Source organism: Ambystoma mexicanum, chromosome 6p (assembly GCF_040938575.1).
Source record: "Ambystoma mexicanum isolate Mex_15411 chromosome 6p, UKY_AmexF1_1, whole genome shotgun sequence".
NCBI lineage: Eukaryota > Metazoa > Chordata > Amphibia > Caudata > Ambystomatidae > Ambystoma > Ambystoma mexicanum.
In genome coordinates, this window is record NC_090935.1 from 1,543,489,151 (window position 1) to 1,543,510,167 (window position 21,017).

General features: G+C 44.4%; 1 protein-coding gene across 1 annotated transcript in view; it reads right to left on the reverse strand.

The window, feature by feature from the left end:
• Positions 1-21,017, reverse strand: part of DNAH6 (dynein axonemal heavy chain 6) — a 3,423,448-nt gene that overhangs the window by 501,522 nt on the left and 2,900,909 nt on the right. Inside the window, exon 58 of the mRNA XM_069626424.1 lies at positions 2,075-2,142. Coding sequence (XP_069482525.1) covers positions 2,075-2,142 — 68 coding nt within the window. The remainder of the gene's footprint in view (positions 1-2,074; positions 2,143-21,017) is intronic.

The following is a 21,017-nucleotide window of genomic DNA, read 5'->3' on the forward strand; positions in this document are numbered from 1 at the left end:
TTTACCATTGCTACTGCATGTGTGCACACACATGCGCAGCTAAGTGAAAAAGCAAGCCATGCCCACTGCCCTGCCTCAGGGAGTCAGGGCACAGTGAAAAAAGACCCCAATTTGAATTTCAACAATTGGGCTGGCCCAGCTGCCGACTGTTGAAATTGAAATTAGGGTCTTGGCGGGTAGCTCGCCCCTGACAAGGGTTTCCCGGGCAGAGACTCAGTGATCTAATCTGCTATCCTTCTTCCCCAGCTGCCACTTGCCCGTTTGCAGGCCTATTGCTCAGCCTGATTTCTTTCTTCTGGCCTGAAATGGACACACTGCCCTTGAGACATCAGAGTGGCTCCATCACTGCAGAAGACACCGCTTTAAAGGATCATATCTTGTGGCTGGTTGACCGCTGTTATAGCGCGCACACTGACACCGACTATCCTCCTTTAGTTCACATGCCCGTCTGGATATTCTCTGTACTCTTGCTACATTAGCACTATAAAATGTCCACACAAGGACACTGCTGAGAAAGGAGCCCACAGACCAATTGCCATCTGCACAAACCTTCCAGAAAAGCACTCGCAGCCAGATGCGAGATCCACAAAAAGACATCACGAATCGTGGGCATTAATGGCACATTTGTGAAAGGCCCCCTAAAGCAGATGTGATCGGCACACAAAATGGACATTTCATTTCAAAGTGCATAAATGGCAGGTGTCCATTACCAGCCAATGACCACAGGCAACATCTGAACAAATTGCCCATGAAGGCCCGCAACCAGGAGTAAACTTAACTTGTGCTGTGTGTGTGCTGGGCGATATATCGATATATATTTTCAATATCGATATAGGATGAGACAATATCGTTAACATCAAGATATATACACAACAGAATTGCTCGCTGTATAAATGCACGACTTTTACCTCCCCTGGGGCACTTGGCACTGCTTTGCCCTTGCCAATTTGGGGAAAGCATACACATTGTCCTTTTATATGCGGCCCCCCTACTCTTGTGTGTCCCCTGTGTGCCCCCCTAAATTTGATTCCTTGAGACGCCACTGTTTGGCATTGACGCAAACCGAATCTGACAGTCTTGACACCGCTGGCGCCAGGACTCATGAGTCCTGCTGGCAGCTCTGCCATTGTGGGGAGCCAAAGACAACGTTTGTGCCACCCAGCAAAGGCCTCATGGTCTCCTGCTGGTAGCCTACCAGCCCGCAGGGATGATCTGTCCTGGCTGTCAGCCTGCGCCGCCCAGCGCTGTTGGTCACCAGTCAGCCCCAAGGACAACACTTTCAATGTTCCTGCCACCAGCCGGGCTGGATGATACTCCCGGGCCTGGAAACAGCTTCCAATGACACATCGGCCGATCAGCCTGTGGGAACTACCCTGACGCCTCCTGCCAGCTCCTTCCCCAGGCCTCTGGGACACTGGCACCTCCTGTGTGGATGATAACGTGGAGGGCAGTGTATGACCCCATGCTGCTCCCTCCACCACAGCACCTGGCTCAGGAACCCCTGGATGATCACCTCGTCGGCAAAGTGAAGTAGCCTTGTGGGTAAATGAAGATACTGCGTCTTATGCTTCTTCACGTGTGTTTATTCCAGGATGCCAAGTGAGTTACACGCATGTTAGTTTCTGACATAACACTGGCCATCCACAAACAACAGCGTCCCGTTACAACTGACTCGAAAAACTGCACACTCCAACCTCCAACCTTCCATAGCGACCTCATTGCATAACACTTAGCATGGCCCACGCCACAGACACGCCACAACACACTGGCTTCCTGTGAATGACGGATAGACATATGTTAAATAGTACTTACTAAAGATTGCCTACTTTTTCTCATGTTTATAGAAAGGGGCTTTATCGTGCTGAAACGAGTAGAACATCTTTAAATGCACATGCAATCGATCTTCAGAACAGCTATGGCTCATGAGTTTGTTAAATTGATGGTAAAGAACTTAGGCAAAGGATACTGAGGTCTCCCACTTCTGTTTCTTGTGTGACGGTGTGGCTTTAAATGCACATGTATAAGAAATACATTAAATGAGAGGTACAATACAATATTAGCCATATTGCACTACCTTAGTAGTTGGTCTTCCAGTCCAGATTTCGTTACAGTGAAATTGATGATTGTAACTTTAATACAGACCTAATATAAAACAAAGCAAAGATCAGAGTACATCAATATTAAATTGTACAGCTGAACGTGTTTTTAATCTTTCAGGTTGCATAGAGTAACATGCTCTGTAGCATGTACATACATTGATAATAACAACTTCATCCTAAAAGTAGAAGTACAAGAACACAACTCTGGAATTAGGGAAATAATGACATTACGTTTCTTAAATTGTGTAATTTTAACACTAAAGCTTTCTTACGTTTGGCTTCATGGTGATTGCACCATGATGACCTCGCTGATTGCATGCAATGCAAAAGACAAGTCGTCCTATAATTTGTTAAGGATTTCAACCAAGCGACACACCCTGGTCTCAGCCTAGTATGCAGCGCACAACTGAAATGCTTATTTCTTTATATATAGATTAAATATTTGAGAGATACACCACTCATATCAAACCCCCTTTTCAAATCCCCTGGGTCACGATGGACCAGTAACCAGGCTGGTTGGTAAAGGTAATATTTATTTATTTAAAAATTCAAAGAAATCATACACTTTATAATATGGGGCAGCAATCACCAATTTGGTGACAATAACAGTACGGATGGAGGCAATGCACTTAATTGAACCCTTTAGCAACACAGATAGAAAACACCAGGGAATAGACCCACTTTTTGATTTTCGGCAAGAAAGTACTCAAGTTAGGATTTCCCCCTGCAATATTCCCTCAACCCACAAATAATCACTTCTGAATGGATTTAAGGAAGCAGCAGACATATAGGAATATGAATCTGGAAATGAAATTCAAATCTAAATTTCCCTCTTCAAATGAGAGTGAAAAACGGATTTGAAACCCTTGCAATGTTAAAAATAACACTCGGAAATGGCTGAATCAAACAATGAATATGTGGAAAAATCTTGAAAGAAATACAATTTTTCACTGGAGCAACACTGGATGGAAGCTAGCAATCTCAAGCTATGGATTGAGCAAAAGCATACAATTCAAAAATGAATGGAAGATTGAAAAAAGTTTATAATAAAAATGAGATGTGGGAAACTTGCAAATATTTCGATTCCCGCCTGAAATTAACCAGACGGTTTTTGATAAGTTGGGGGATAGCTATAGATCATAGGTACAATATGGAAGGGAAGTGAAATTAGGTCTTTACCTGGTAAATTGAGTGAGTTATGCAAGACAGAATAAGATGAGTTTTTGGGCAGTGAAAAACAGAAAAGTGGCTTTAAAATGACAGGTTAATTTTACTTAAACTAGATTTAATGGCTAAGAAAAAGAGAATGCCACCCGTGAATCTCGACAGTTACACGGCCGTTGTAACCCTTCACGTGGTGGACCCCGTTTTCCTTAATGGAAAATTAATTTATTTAATCAAAATCACTAATGGTTTAGGTTCTATGCAAGAGAAAAATTAATAGAAAATCTGCGCTAACACTAGAAATCAAAGCGGGGTCGCACAAATAAGTCAGACAATTTCAACAGGATCTTGGGGTCAGAATAGGATAGCTTAGAGATGGGATAGGACAAAGCAAGGCAAGGTATACTATGACTTTCTGTGGGTTCCTATTGATACTCACAGTCCACTTTTTAGTTATTTTTTTTTTCAGCGTTATGGTCACCACACGGTCTAAGAAAGGACAGCTGGACAAAATAAGCGGGGCAGGAAGAGCTGAGCATGGACTGGATACCGGATAGCACTGGACTGGCAGTTTTGCAGCAGGCATACATTTAGTGAGCAGCAAGCCAGGATAATTCAGGATGCTTCCCAAAACACCACGCGCTCTGAAACACTTGTGTATGAGCGCGATACAAATAAATTAAATAAAAATATCATATCACAGCGTTTCCCTTGGTTATTTGGATTATTTTAGAATGGAGGCCTAGCTGAAGCAGGATCAGCAATGCTTGGCCTTGTGGCTGGGATCTGGAGTTTAGATGGATAAATGCAAGATGAAGACAGGAACAGGACGCTGGCGTGGGAAATCAGGAATCAGTGTGTTTTGTGTGTGGTCAGGGGCTCTTATTTATAATGCCTAGTGACATCATCACAGTATATGACTGGGGCAGGCTTTACTACACCCGCCTCTATCAACCGGATTGGGCAGGGGTAACAGTCTCCACCTAGCTTTTTGCTGGTTGGATTTCAGAAAAGTGATGTCAGGTTTATAGGGTGTGTTTTACAGTGTCCAGAAACCTCCCATAGTTACTGGAACTAACATCTAATTTAGCCACAAACATATAATTTACCCAAATGCAACCTCTTAGCAAATCAGATACACAGGTTACATATTTTGTGCATCACATTTCAATCCAAACCTCCATTCCGTGAGGCCTGATTTCGCTCCTCTACCTGTTTTTCGCACTTTTCACTTGGATTTATATCACTCAAAATTCTACAACTTTATACAGAGGTTGGGATTGTCATTAGGGATGTATATACAAAATTTCACATTTGCAACATGAATGCTTTTCTTGTAATCCAACATATATCACCATTTCTGTCCACAAGGTGTCAATACATTCTACCAAGTTTTAAAATAAAGACCACAAATTCACTTTTACACTGCAAAGATTCTACATTTCTACAAAGTTTTGCTGCCGAGATACAAGTCTTTAAAGTTTCCTTATGAAATAGTCCTTAGAAACAAATGGGAGTCACTGAATCATTTTTTTTTCTTTTCCGCTGACACCAACTGGCAGTTCCTTCCAAGCAGGATGGGGGGTCCCTCAGCCTGATTGAAGTTTTATGGGCTTTCACACCTCCAGCTTCCTTTCCTGGGAACATCATTGTCCTGGGTCCCAGCAGAGACGAAAGTCTGTTCCACCCCATCATTATCAGGGGGTTGTCAGTATCTGCTGAGAGTTTTTATGATAGTCCCTTTTCCCTTAGGGGAAGTTTCATGGCTGGCAACTGGAATGACTGGTTTTTCTGAGAGCTTGCAAATCCAGCCTATGTGTTTTAAACTCTTTAATTCGTTATTTTGAGTCTTGAATTAAACAAATCTGTGAAAGAAGATAGCCTATGTGTGCATTATCACCACTAACATAAACCCTTTACATTGGTAAGTAAGCATGTTTTTATGCAACAATTTATTTTTAAACAGGGGAATTTTTCTTCAGTCAGCAAAAGCCCATGTTTCCACATGTGTTAAGACTGCTAGCATTTATTTCTTTAATTTCGGTTTTGCAGCTGCTTCAGATTGCCCACACTGTCTTTCAGCTAAAGTCATTCTGTTGTAAGCATGAGTTTTATCTGAACACTGATATATGAAACTGACCAGGCTCAGATAGTTGGAGTTCCTTTGAAGACAGCTGGTGTTTGCTATATTGTAAAGAAAATAAACGCGCACTCCTGTGTGAGTGAAAAATAAAGATCCTTGTTGATTTTTTTCAAAGCTAATTTGACTGGGCTTGTCACTCAGGAATTATGTCTGGGTTTGGTAAAGCACAGGGGAATATCCTGGGCATGACAGGGCCTTTTTACTCACAGTGGTTTCAGAATGAACAGATGGAATTAGCGAAAAACAGCATTTTTAAAGGGTGAAAATGTTTCATTTTGAAGGGGAATATTGGGTTTTCAGCAAAGCAATGCTGCCTCTTGACTTAATTCCATTTATATTTTTCAGAGCACACTGGCACGCTCCTGCAGTGTGTCCCCTGTTTCATCCTGCCTGAAGTGTGTGTGGCAGGATGCTGCAGCCATCTTTTTGGTTGTTGCAAAAATGCAGTTTTGAGGTACTGGCGCGCACAGGAGCCAGCACAGCCATTTTGCTGTTTCTTGTGCAAATGCAGCTTAGTGATGAGGTAAAGCACAGCAGAGTGGGCAATATATCCCACACATACCCCCAACGAGTCTCCTGAGATTTCGAGCCGAGGGAGAATCGGACAAGTGGGATTCCTTCAACGGACAAGGCAGGATCTGTCGGGTATGAGTCCTTCGTCCATCATAGAACGATTCGACACGCTCGCCTCGCTGCCTCTGGTTCAAACATGGAACAATACCCCAAGCCTTCTCTTGGGTCTTCCTTTCTGGTGTGGAGCGACACCTCGGTTTTCCTTGGGTTTCTTCTTTTCCGGGTCCCCGAGGAGGTCCTCCTTGGTAAGGACGGTGTAACCAGTACAACTCTAGAAAGAGAGCACATACAGGTTACTACAATTTCCCAATTGCCCTCCAATCGGGATGACAGAAGTGGGATATGCATGCATTCAGTGACAAATGAAATATTCTTATGTTTCAGATGTATGCCCCACTTGGTTTTCCATGGGCTCATCTATTTGTTGCAAAGTGTGCCTAGGGTGACAACTCTTTAGCTGATTGATGTGGACCCATTTCTCTTCTGTCAAGACACCTTTGGGGATGCAGATTCTGTAGGCGACTGGTGAGATTTTGTCTACAATTTCAAAAGGTCCTCGCCAGCTAGACAAAAATTTGCGCTCTTTGGTCTAGTTCCTTTGGAAATTGTACAAGTAGACCCTGTCTCCTACTTGGTATTCCTTTTTGGTTGTCTTTAGATCATACTGAGTCTTCATTCTGTCTGCAGATCTTTCTAGATTCCGCTGAGCGCATGCAAAAGCATGTTGAAGGTGTTTTCTCAGATTCTCAACATACTTATGAGTTGTGGAGGAATTTATCAGTGTCTGCTTTTGTTTTCTATAGAGCAGATCCTGGGGTAGCACCATCCTTCGTCCAGTCATCAGCTCAAACGGAGACATTTTACTTGCAGAAGAAGGGGTAGATCTGATGGCCATCAGAACAAGCGGTAATCGGATATCCCAACTTGGCCCAGAGTCTGCCACAAACTTTTTTAGTATGCTCACAATTATTTTATTGTACCTCTCAAGAACTGAGTTATGCAATGTGTACTTTCCTTTTTACCCCACGTAGCTCCCATCTTTGTCATCACTTCACTGGTGAAGTGACTATCTCAGTCTGACTCAATCCTTTGGGGTAGTCCAAAACACGAGAAGATGCGATTGATCATCAGGGCAGCTGCTGTTTCTGCCTTGCAATTTAGGGCTGGGAGACATTCCACCCATTTGGTAAACAAGCTTGTTACAGTTAACATGTACTTGTTCCCCCGAGAGGAGCGAATCACGGGACCGATGTAATCTACTTGTAAATCTGACCAGGGCAGTGTCATCCCCATCCTCTGGAGGGGAGCTTGGTGTGTGAGTGAAGTTGGCTGAAATTGTGCACACACAAGACACCCCTTCAAGTATTGGTTGAGGTCCTGCCCCATGTGTGACAAGTATGCAACCTCTCGCAAGATTTCTAAAGTAGTGTGAAACCTCTGATGAACGGCTTTGTCCACATCATGGGTGTGACTTAGCATCAGGCTTCGGAATGAGGTAGGGACCACCCACTGGTCACAGCCAGATATGGATCTCCTTACCAACTAACCACCTTGGATTCGGAACATTTTTGGACATTTCACCCTGAGGTCCTCTTTCCCAATGTAATCGGTATCCGTCAGGGGAAAGTTCTCAGGGTCCTCAATGTGTTGATAAAACTTACCAATAATCGGATCCCCTTTTTTGCCGTGATTAAATCAGTATCTGCGGTCTCCTTACTCCATTGGGCAGTTGAGAGTTAATTGTGAGCATTTGTCTGGGACCTAGTGATTGCAGTGACCTGGATTTCCCCAACAGGGACTTGATCTCAAGGAGATCCCCTTGGATGGCTCCTGTTTTGGCCAACTAATCAGCTAGGTCATTTCCAATTTTGTCTGGTCACTGTATTCTGGAATGACCCTTGATCTTCTTCCAATAGATGGTCATCCCACTATAGGTGACCAGATCATCAATATCTTGTATTAGCTTGCCATGTTTGAGCAGTTTGTTGTTGCCACATAGCATGCCTCTGGTTTTCCATTTAACCAGGTGCTCCACGAACCCATTTCGGACATAATCTGAATCAGTGATTATGACCAGTTCGTGGAGTTGGTGTTGGACAGCAGTGAGGAAGGCTTGATGAACTGCCATCAACTCTGTCACCGGACTACTGCGGGGACCGATTTTGTACCCAGCAAAGGGTTCCGGTGCATCATTTACCCAGGCATGCCCAACGCCAGCCACTAGTTCCTTTTCCCCATTGTTGTCCACATGGTAGGATCACCCATCCACAAACTGTGTGCATTCCCTCTCACTTGTCTTCTTCATAGACTTTGTGCAGGGAATTCAGGTACGCCTCCACGTTGTCCTGGGTTTTAAGACTTTCGTCCTGGAGACAGTTTTCTCTGACACAATCATGCAAGTCAGCCAGACCTTGTGCGAGGGGACTCTTCTTGTTTTGGCCATATCTGACTTCCACAGGAAGGCCTTGCATTTACAGAATCCAGGAAGTAATTCTGGAATTACTCACATTTCTGGCCCGGATTCTGTCACTTTGGAGGTATTGCAAAGGCTGGTGTGGAGTCTCCACTATGATGTGTTCCCCCTGGATGAACGGCGGGTAATTCTTCAATGCCCACACCGTTGACAGGAGTGCTTTCTCACAATCGTTGAATTTTTCCTCCACAGAGGATAAAGTCTTGCTTGCATAGGAGATGACTTTATTGACCTTGTTGTGCTTTTGATATAATACTGCTGTCAAGCAGGTATTCGAGAAGCCTGTCTCCAAGGAGAACTCCTTGTTTTTGACAGGGTAAGCTAGACAAGGCGCTTGTGGGAGGCTTCTTTTGAGTTGCTTTACACTCTCGGCTTGTTCTGGGCCCACTCCCACTTGACCCCCCCCCCTTCAACATATGGATCAGGGGTCTTGTGATCTCTGCGTAATCCTCAATGCACTTCCTACTGTAATTAGTCAGTCCAAGGAGGCTCCTTAGCTCACGCAGAGTTGTGGGGTCTAAGTTTTAGGAGTGCTTCCACTTTCTTTTCCTGGGGACAGAAACCCTCAGGGGTTATCTCATGCTCCAGGAAGTTGACACGGGTTCTGCACCACTGTGCCTTTTTAAAGGAGAGTTTTGCTCCGGCAACCCTCAACTGTGTCAGAACATAACGGATTTACGCTATGTGTTCTTCCACAGTTGAGATTTTGATCAGGACATCATCTACATAGGCCAGGTTACCCCTTTCACCCAAGTCGGGCATGGCCTTATGCAATAAGATGTTAAATTTGTTGCTGCAGTTGATGTATCCGAAGGGAGTCCGGATCCATGTGTACTGCTGCCCCCCCAAGGTAAAGGCCGGCTTGTATTGGTCGTCCCTACTGACAGGCACGGTCCAGTACCCACTGGTCAGATCAATTGCAGTGTATTCCTTTGACACGTGGATCTGGGCCAGACCCTGGTCAAGGTAGGGGAGAGGCCATCGGGACATATGGACCTGTTTGTTCAGCTCCCTCAGGTCAGCACAGAGTCTCCACTGGCTGTTGGGTTTTAAAATCCCCAGCACCGGATTGTTAAAGGTGCTGTGGACTGGATGAATCATCCCACGGGACTCAAGGTTTTTGATAATTTCTGTCAGGGACTCCATGGATGCGAGAGGCACGTGGTATTGCTTCACAAACACTGGAGTCATACCCGGGCCCATGAGACTGTGGTTGTATGGATTTTGGTGCAACCACAGTCATATGAGTCTACCGCAAAGAGATCTTGAAAATCTAAGAACACATGCTTCAACCTTTGCTTTTGCTCCAGAGTCTCACAGGCATCAATTAGGTTGACTCTCTCTTCAACCATTTGCCTGAAGCCTGGAAAGACGTCTGGTTTGGCTATTTCGTCGGCCTCCTCCAGCTGGGTGGAGAGGTCCCTGGTTAAAGTATTGACCTGGACAGAGGGTTTCAGGCAAGGGAGGCAGTCCTTGTGGACCTGGAAGATCACCTCATCCCGCCTGATGTCACAGGTCACCACTTCCTCACCGTAAGGGCAGGAAGAATACACCAGGAAATTCCCCCTTGCTAAGTGAAGATCCTTAATGGTATCATGTCATTGTCACTATCACTGTCAAAACAGTCATTGGGGATTGGTCCTATCAGTTCATTACCTAGATCTATGGAAAAATGTCAGTCATCAATCGCCATTCCAATAATGGTGCCTGCGCCCAGAGTGATACTCCTAAGGTTGCTCTTATCCATCAATATTGGAATAGTGTTGTGTTCTACATTGACTAATGGTTTTGAGTTTAACCCCAACCCTTGCTGTTGGCGATGGGCATTGAGGTGAACATAGGCATCAGGATTTTGCAGTTTCTGTCCTCTTTTAATTTTTAATTCAAGTGGGACTAGTCATGTCTGTCCTGGGATGGTGACGACGTCTCCAATTTGAACTTCAACTGCATACAGCAGCAATTGGGCTGACCGAAATTCTTTTTCTGAATCATCAAAGTCCATGGGATTACCCCCTAATAGGGACCAGGCTTTGTAATTTATCAGGTCCAAATTAATGGCAAAACGATTGAGAATGTCACTGCCTAAATAGAATGCAGCAGGGATATCTTGCACGATCCAACAATTATGTACTATGCTTTTGTTTCCTATAGAAATGTTGAGCATACACCTGCTAGGCAGGAGATGTTTGGAATTGGGAGTTTCCAGGTCCATTTCCCATTCATCAATCAATTTAAATGTGGGAATGGCTGGATCTTTTGGGAGATTTCGGAACATGGCTTTGCTGATGAAGCTCTTACCGTTGTTCACGCACACTCGGGTGAGAACATATTCCTTCCCCTCATTTAACTGAATGGCGATGAATAGCTGTTCCATAATTTTCTGAATGTCAGCTAAACATTGAGCTTGTTTCCCATCACTCTTGACTATGGAATTGGGATTTTCAGATTGTGCATTGGTATAGAATTTCAAAATATTTCCTTCCAGTGTGAATGCCACTTGGAAATGGAAGGAAGGTTGATTTTCAGAAATGGAGAGGAGTTCCCATCACCCGTTTGTTCTCCTACAGCAATTATGGTCACGTCAGGTATTTGGTTGTTCTGAAAATGGAACTCAATATGATCAGGTTTCTGTTCAACCGTGTGGCATGCGCCATTTAAACTAACATGGTTGCCACTATGTTTTAATTTTATCGGTCCATTAGTCTGGGTCCAGAGGACCTTGTTCACACAGTGTATTAGGGCGGACAACCTACGCAGGATGTCATTCCCCAGTAGACAGGGTGTGCCCACTGGAGTCACGACTATGACCGTGTTTCACCTTGTGTCGCCCAATTTTTATTTCCAAATCTGCAGTCCCCTCGACAGGAATTTCATTCCCATCGAAGTTCTGAAGTTGTCCAGGAAGTGGGGTGAGAAGGATCTGGTATCTCTCCCCCCTTGCTGAATTCAGCTAATCAAAGGCCCTCTTTGACAGAAGAGTGGCTTGGTATCCAGTGTCCACCATTGCTGAAAATGTACATTACCCTTGCACCTGGACCGGGGCATAAAATCTACCTTCCTTCTCCTCAAGTGGACAAAGGTAATGTGCATTTTGGGCAAGTTGGGGGGTCAATTTCCTTATTTTTGACTCCGACACAGGGGTATTTTGGGCATGATTCTGTGTTGTAGTTTGGGGATCTGAAGGAAAAATTTGACATTTGAATATTTGGGTATTTGGATATTTGGGGAGTTTTAGGCTCTCCTTTTTCTGATTCTGGGCCGCCCCGCCCCTTTAAGGAGGCAGTTGGCAGAATTGGTTTGGACAGTTTGATTTCCTTAATTCTCATTCTGGGGTTCAATGATGGGTGATTCTGACTCAGCCCCCATATCCCCACGAGGGGTTCCCCCGTCCTTGAAGGAGAAGATCTTTTTCCCAGAATCCTCTAAGGATTCTTTCCCTTCAAATTAAAGGACACGGACTTCCTCCACAAAATGGGCGTTTTTGGGTTCTTTATTTCTCCTACCCACCCTCTGTTCCCTGGGTTGCAGACTCTCGGGGGCAGGAGCTTTTTGTTCCAGTTCCTGGGTCTCCAGGGGCTTTCCATGAGTGAGGAAGGAAGCTTCCTCTAGGGCTTTATGCCTCCCTTCCCCCGTGCCGCCTCCTCTGGAACCGGTGAGTTGTCGGGGTTCTCTCCCCATCATTGTTCTGGAGTACCAGACCCTTGGTTTGTGGGGTTCTGAGCCGCCATGTTCATCTGAGGGTTCTGTTGAGCCCTCAACATGCAACCCAGCTCCTGGGATAGGTTCTGGACCTAGCGCTCCAGTTCTGACACCCGTTCCGGCTGGTACGGGGATCTCTGGTCAACCCTAGGTAAATCACGGAAAGGGTAACTATCACTTCTCCCATAGTACCCTGGGTATTGAGAATTTTGGTAATCCTTGGCCTCCCCGCTCCTGGATTGGGCTGTCTGGGCTCCTGAAAGCGGGGAAGGAAAGGAAGGTTGTCCTGCAAGTTGGGGTTTTGTGGGTACCGGGGAAAGAAACTCAACCCGGCATTTGGGGGATTACTGCCCTCCTGGGGAAAGTTAGGAGGGGAGTTTCCAGGGGCAGTACCTACCTGGTTGGATACCCCCCTTGGGCTGGGGGGAGTCCATACATACCCCAGGATGGGTCTGTTACCCTTGTATCGGTGGCTGATGTAATCAGGGGAGTTAGGGGTCCCATTTGTGGGATTACCTCCCTGACTACCACCTGTCTGGTATTGGCCCGAAGGCCTTCTGGGTCTTTGATTGGGTTGATTTGGTACAGGTATATTTTTAGCACCCCATCTCCAGATTTTATATGGGGGCAACCTTCACCTCTGCCACCTTAGCAGCAGCAGGGGTGTTGGCTGGTTTGGGGTTTTTGTTTGGATTTTTGTTATCTGCTGGTTTTTGGACCTCATAAATGCGGGTCACCTACTCTATGACCCAGTCCAGCAATCTTTTTGCATGAAAGTCCCTCACCAGCTCGGTCATTATATATTTTGGGAGGGCATGAAAGAAGGTGATGATGAACTCCCGACTGAATGTGCACCCCATCTCCAGATTTTATATGGGGGCAACCTTCACCTCTGCCACCTTAGCAGCAGCAGGGGTGTTGGCTGGTTTGGGGTTTTTGTTTGGATTTTTGTTATCTGCAGGTTTTTGGACCTCATGAATGCGGGTCACCTGCTCTATGACCCAGTCCAGCAATCTTTTTGCATGAAAGTCCCTCACCAGCTCGGTCATTATATATTTTGGGAGGGCATGAAAGAAGGTGATGATGAACTCCCGACTATATGTGCGCACCCTCCTGGTGGTCTGTGCAAAGGCGTGTTTGAGCTCCTGCACAAATTCTTGGGGGGCCTGATCTTCCCCGCACTGCAGATTGTAGGACGCCTTGCAGGCCTCTTGAGGGTTTCTGTGAGCAGACATTTTTTTCAAGATGGCCGCCCTGTAGGTGGACCATCTGGAATGGTTCTGGTCCTCCAATCCTGCAAAGATGCTCGAGTATTCAAGGGAGAAGGCCCATTTTACATATTCTATGCAATTCTGGCTGTCCTTCATGGAAAAAGTGTCCATCATTTGCTCATATAGTTCTAGGTGTTCCCAAACAGAATACTTGGCATTTTTATGATATGGAGTTATGATACTCCTAATGGCCTTAATCTGCCTAATGGGATCTTTGTTCATAGCTCTCTTAAGTTTGTTTGCCTTCTTTGTTTAGTCACCCGAGTCCACTCGCCCTCAGACTCAGAGGTGTTGCTACTGGAGGTCCCATCTTGATCCGTTAGGCACTCCCGGATTCTGTGAGCTTGAGAAGGGCTTGCAGAATGTTGGGGCCTAGTTTCTCTACTCTTGTGGTCCTCAGAAGAGTCTTCTGACTCTTCCCTGCTCCCAGGGTTGGTGGAGTATCCCCCTCCCCCACTGCCCTAACAGGGTGGAGGTCTTCAGGATGCTCTTTTTTAGGCCTTATTTAATTTAGTTTCTCATCAAATTTAGCCAACTGGTCCCTTGGAAGGCGGTAATTCAGTGGATCTAATTCGCTGACCCTCCCCTCATAGGAGTCTTCCTTGTCAGAGAGATCAGCCCTTACATTTGGGAATCTGTACAGGGACGCCCGTCCATCAATTTCTGGGGGGCGCTGATCTGTCAGTCCCATTTTACCAAATCTATTGAATTCTGCCAGCCCCATGGCTCCCGGCTCATGTGAGCAGGTAGACATGAAGTTGGCAGTGTTCATGCCATTGAATGGGTTTAAGTCCCTGAGTACAGAGGTCCTGATGCTATGATCAGGTGTTGCCCTGTCCCTCTCTACCTGTTCGGGGTCCCTCCTGTTAATATTAAGTCTAGCACCCTCTTCCTCCAACCTTGCTAGATTTTCTTTTCCAGCCCCTATTTCTTGGTAATACACAAAGATCTGAGCTTTTTGTTCATCTATTAAGGCCTTACTGGTCTCAATGATCAGCTTGTGCGCTGCAACTTGTTGGTGGAGCCCATCCATTTTTTCACAGAGGGCCTCATTGTCTCTCTGCGCTTCCTGCATGTTTTGGGCATACTGAGACATTTTCTGAGGCAGGAGATTCATCTCCTGGCTTTGTGTATCTTTGGCTTGGGTGTTCTCTTTCAGATCACCTTCTCCCCGTTTGGCGTACTCCAGTAGCTTCCCATGCTCTGTTCTTATTTTATTTAGCTCCTGGAGGGGCAACTTACTTTCCTGTAACTCAGTTTTTAACTTGCTTATTTCCTGGCCTAGGGCGTCTTTCTCTTGATTTAGGGTGCTGCTCTGCTCCTCCAGGTTATCCCTTTGTTTTTTGATAATATTGGACTTCTGGTGCTCCTGATTAAATTCCTCTTCAGAGTGGAGGTCGTTCACAATTAATTTATTATTTTCCTCTTTCAATTTGTCTATCTGGTCTTGCAGGTTAACCACCTGCTCTGTGCAGGTTCTATTAAAATGTATTTGCTGATTTAACTTCTGTTGACTCTCTTGTAGAGAATCAATCTTTTCCTTACACTCCTCTTTCAATGCCTGTAATTTCGGTCTGTTGATCTGCATTTGCGTGCTGTTGGAGAGCCAAATCCTCTTTTAATTTTGTGACAAAATCTCTAGATTCTGCCTCCAATTCTTGGCTCTTCCGTAATTTTTGTTCTGCTGAATCTAGATGAGTCTGGATTTTATCTAATAATTCAATTTGATTCTGTGCCAGAACTGTGCTTTCAACATGCTTTTCTCGTATCACTCCCATGCGGAGATATAGGTAGGCCGCAATTCTGGCAATTTTGATTTGCTCCTCTTTAATATTTGGGGCCATGTATAATTCACTCAGAGCTTGGTGTAATAGGCCATTGTCCTGCCATGTATCCAGGTTCATGGCAGTGGCCTGTTGTGTGATTTCCTGCAGCCAGACATTTTTATCGTGTTCTGGCCATTCACCCCTGACAAAAAGCTCATGCAGGAGGAGCTCCCTAGTCATACTGATTTCTATTGGAACAGCCATTTTGGCAATGTTCTTTCTTTATTAATTATTTAGGGGTTGATTTAATTTTACTTTTACAGACAGGCCTAGTCTTGGAGTATTTGTTTTAGAGGCGCTTGTACAGTGTAACACAGTATTCCAACCACTCAAAGTATCCCTACTCTGCAGGTTAGTCTGCTGTGCTAGACGGTCACGGGTGGTAACCAAACTCAAAATCCTGGCACGAGTCCCCAAATTTGTTTAGGATTTCAATCAGGCGACACACCCTAGTCTCGGCCTAGTATGTAGGGCACAACTGAAATGCTTATTTCTTTATATATAGATTCAATATTTGAGAGATACACCACTGATATACCACCACCTTTTCAAATACCCTGGGTCACGATGGACCAGGAACCAGGCTGGTTGGTAAAGGTAATATTATTTATTTAACAATTCAAAGAAATCATACACTTTATAATATGGGGTAGCAATCACCAATGTGGTGACAATAACAATAGGAATGGAGGCAATGCACTTAATTAAACCCTTTAGCAACACAGATAGAAAACACCAGGGAATAGACACACTTTTTGAATTTCAGAAAGATAATACTCAAGTTAGGATTTCCCCCTGCAAAATTCTATCAACCCACAAATAATCACTTCTGAATGGATATAAGGAAGCAGCAGGCAGTTGGGAATATGAACCTGGAAATGGAATTCAAATCTAACTGTCCCTCTTCAAATGAAAGTGAAAAACGGATTTGAAACCCTTGCAATGTTAAAAATAACACTCGGAAATGGCTGAATCAAACAGTGTGTAAAAATCTTGAAACAAATGCAATTTTTCACTGGAGCAACACTAGAAAGATGCTAGCAATCACAAGCTATGGATTGAGAAAAAGCATACAATTCAAAAATGAATGGAAGATTGAAAACAGTTTATGATTAAAATGACACGTGGAAAACTTGCAAATATTTTGATTCCTGCCTGAAATTAACCAGACGGTTTTGTATTTAAAAAATATGGATGAAATACACTGATTCGAAGTTGGGGGATAGCTATAGATCATAGGTACAATATGGAAGTGAAATTAGGTTTCTAGCTGGTAAATTGAGTGAGTTATGCAAGATAGAATAAGATGAGTTTTTGGAAAAATCGGGCAGTGAAAAACTGAAAAGCAGCTTTAAAATGACAGGTTAATTGTACTTAAACTAGATTTAATGGCTAATAAAAACAGAATGCCACCCGTGAATCTCCACAGTTACACGGCCGTTGTAACCCTTCACGTGGTGGACCCCTTTTCCTTTATGGAAAATTAATTTATTTAATCAAAATCAATAATGGTTTAGCTTCTATGCAAGAGAAAAATGAAGAGAAAATCTGTGCTAACACTAGAAATCAAAGCAGGGTTGCACAAATAAGTCAGACAATTCTAACCGGATCTTGGGGTCAGAATAGGATAGCTTAGAGATTGGGATAGGACAAAGCAAGGCAAGGTTTAGTATGACTTTCTATGGGCGCCGATTGATACTCAAAGTCCACTTTTTTTTGACAGTTAGCATTCTGGTCACCACAAGGATCTGGTCTAAGGAAGGACAGCAGGACAGGATCAGTTGGGCATGGACTACTGGACTGGCAGGTTTGCAGCAGGCATGCATTTAGTGAGCAGCAAGCTAGGTTAATTCAGGATGCTTCCCAAAACACCAGAGCATTTCCCATTGGTTATTGGGATTATTTTAGAATGGAGGCCTACCTGAAGCAGGATCAGCAATGCTTGGCCTTGTGGTTGGGATGTGGAGTTTAGATGGATAAATGCAAGATACAGACAGGAGCAGGACGCCGGCATAGGAAATCAGTAATCAGTATATTTTGTGTGTGATCAGGGGCTCTTATGTATAATGCCCAGTGACAACATCACAGTATATGACTGGGGCAGGCTTTACTACACCCGCCTCTATCAACTGGATTGGGCAGGGGTAATAGTCTCTGCCTAGCTTTTTGCTGGTTGAATTTCAGAAAAGTGATGTCAGGTATATGGGGTGAGTTTTACAGTGTCCAGAAACCTCCCATAGTTACTGGAACTAAAATCTAATTTTGCCACAAACATATATTCACCCAATTGCAACCTCTTAGCAAATCAGATACACAGGTCACATTTTTTGCATCACATTTCAATCCGAACCTCCATTCCGTTAGGCCTAGTTTCGCTCCTCTACCAGTTTTTCACGCTTATCACTTGGATTTATATCACTCAAAATTCTACAACTTTATACAGAGGTGGGGATTGTCATTAGGGATATATATATAAAATGTCACATTTGGAACAGGGATGCTTTTCTTGTAATCCAACATATATCACCATTTCTGTCCACAAGGCGTCAATACATTCTACCAAGTTTTAAAATAAAGAACACAAATTCACTTTTACACTGCAAACATTCTACATTGCCACAAGGTTTTGCTGCCGAGATACAAGTCTTTAAAGTTTCCTTATGAAATAGTCCTTAGAAACAAATGGGAGTCACTGAATCATTTTTTTTCTTTTCCACTGACACCAACTGGCAGTTCTTTCCAAGCAGGATGCGGGGTTCCTCAGCCTGACTGAAGTTTTATGGGCTCTCACACCTCCAGCTTCCTTTCCTGGGAACATTATTGTCCTGGGTCCGTATCTGCTGAGAGTTTTTATGATAGTCCCCTTCCCATTGGGGGAAGTTTCATGGCTGGCAACTGGAATTACTGATTTTTTTGAGAGCTTGCAACCTTACCGCCTTACTACGAGGTCCCTTTGCGGGTTGGGGAATTTAACGCCTGCTTTTTGCAGGTGTTAAAAACCAACCTGCAAAGGGACCAGGGAGCAAATTACGGTACCGCAATTTGTGGCACCGTACTTAGCGCCTTCCCCATTCCCATAGAGCCCTATGGGGCAAAAATGGAAATGGGGATGGGCAATGGGGAAGGGGGAATTACTGCCCCACCAACCTTGGAATAGGGCGGTAATTCCCCTTTCCACCAAGGCGGTGCCGGGATTTTACCGGCATGGACCAAGGTGCTAATAGCACCTTGGTCCACCGCCATCTGTGTAATGAGGCCCTATGTGTTTTAAACTCTTTAATTCATTATTTTGGGTCTTGAATTAAACAAACCTGTGGAAGGAGATAGCCTATGTGTGTATTATCACCACCAACATATACCCTTTACATTGCTAAATAAGCAGGTATTTATGCAACAATTTATTTGAATAAACAGGCCAATTTCTCTTCAGTCAGCAAAAGCCCATTTTTCCACATGTGTTAAAACTGCTAGCATGTCTTTCTTTAATTTCGGTTTTGCAGCTTCCACAGATTGCCCACACTGTCTTTTCAGCTAAAGTCATTCTTTTGTAAGCATGAGTTTTATCTGAACACTGATATATGAAACTGACCAGGCTCAGATAGTTGGAGTTCCTTTGAAGACAGCTGGTGTTTGCTACATTGTAAAGAAAATAAACGCGCGTTCATGTGTGAGTGAAAAATAAAGATCCTTGTTGATTTTTTTCAAAGCTAATTTGACTGGGCCTGTTACTCAGGAATTATGCCTGGTTTTGGTAAAGCACAGGGGAATATCCTGGGCATGATAGGGCCTTTTTACTCACAGTGGTTTCAGAATGAACAGATGGAATTAGCGAAAAACAGCATTTTGAAGGGGGACATGGGGTTTCCAGAAAAGCAATGCTGCCTCTTGACTTAATTCCATTTATATGTTTCAGAGCACACTGGCACGCTCCTGCAGTGTGTCCCCAGTTTCATCCTGCCTGAAGTGTGTGTGGCAGGATGATGCAGCCATCTTTTTTGGTTGTTGCAAAAACGCAGTTTTGATGTACTGGCGCGCGCAGGAGCCAGCGCAGCCATTTTACTGTTTCTTGCGCAAATGCAGCTAAGTGATGTGGTAAAGCACAGCAGAGTGGGTCAATATATATCTGACAGTTTGTCTGATGCCTTGCCATTCAATCACTGCCTCTCTCTCTCTCACTCTGCACTATCCCAAATTCACCACGCAGCGACACACGAATGAGCAGCAGGGGAACACTGATTTCACTCTCATGGGTTGATTGGCTGAAAACATGTGTGTCGTGTTTTGATGTACCCTACAGCACAGCGTTGCTACTGGCAGGGGAACACATGAAGTAATCGTCCTGCAGGACGTGTTGTGATGACCAGCCAGAGTACATCATTATTGTTTTGTGCAGGAGCACTGCACAGTACTACAAAATCATCAACTTAGCATTTTGGCAGATGGTAAGGAAGAAGAGATGGGGGTGCTTGGCCTTGTGGTGCTGGCTTGCTTGGATCGGTTGGATTTAGAATGATGATTGGCTAAGTTGGCCCTTTAGAAATGTGTACCTACAGCCTGCAGATACAACTCCCTCCAACCCACTGACCTATACTATTGAACATTTGCAGCGTTGGCCTGCACTTTTACACAGATCTCCGAGACAGGTACTGAAACATCTTAATAGACATGAACTGTGCTCACACACACATCTCTGCTGCATGTACCCAACCCACTGTGTTGTCTTACTGGCACTACTGCCTATGAGCGGCAAAATCTGGTAACCACACTTTGAAATATGAATGAGTTTGGAACCTGTGACTAGCTCCAGCTTATATATAGATGTATGCATCAGATCTTCAAACTTTTCATATATCTTTCTGAGATTGGAAAACGTGATCAGCAAGTCGCATAGAAAATGTTAATCACAGACATAGAACTCTTTCCTTCCTGGTGATCCGGTGGCCGCTCTCAATCAGCCCCCAGCTTGACCCAGGTTCCTTATTATAGTGCTGCTCTGTGTGTGCTGCCACCTGGCAGGATGGGGAGGCCCACCTTGTCTGCCAATGTCCAGGAGTGCTGAAACACCATACACTGTTCTTGGTCTCAGCACGAGAAGCTGGTGGTTCGCGTGACTTGCATGCTGGCTTCGGGGCTCAGTGTGAAGAGCCTAGATACTAGCTCTATTCAAAGAGCCATCTTTTAAGCCCATAGCACTCATCGGCACTGAGACACAGAAATCGTGTATCTCCACCTCCCACTGCAGGAGCCAACAAGGGACACATGGCCAAGCATTGCATAGCACTGTAACCTATGACATGGCCATCATTCACAAGAAACCGTCACCTTTTAAGAGTGATACATTGTAATTCTCAGGATTTTCCATGAATGTCCACTTGTGTAGTGGAAGTGACATCCGATATAGTATGGTATGTTATCTTGCATTTGTATACTGCCTTATGCCATAAGTTAAGGTGTCGAAGGGTAGGGAGTCACTTCAGGAGATCATAGCCTCCATAGGTCTGATCATCTCCTTACTTCCTCCATCATTCCTGACTGCCTATTTTCCATGCAGTCCTGGTGGACATACAATGGTCAAAATTTAATGGGGGTTTGGGGGGTGCTGAAGCCCAGTCAACTCAATGGTGTTACTGCTTGTGGTTAATGCCTTGATTACTTATTGGTAATCGTCATTACTACTAGCCCTATTCTTTCTCGTCCCTGTACTTGTATATAAGGCAGTACTTGTGTATGAGGCACTCTGCCTCATACACAAGTACTGGGATGAGGTAG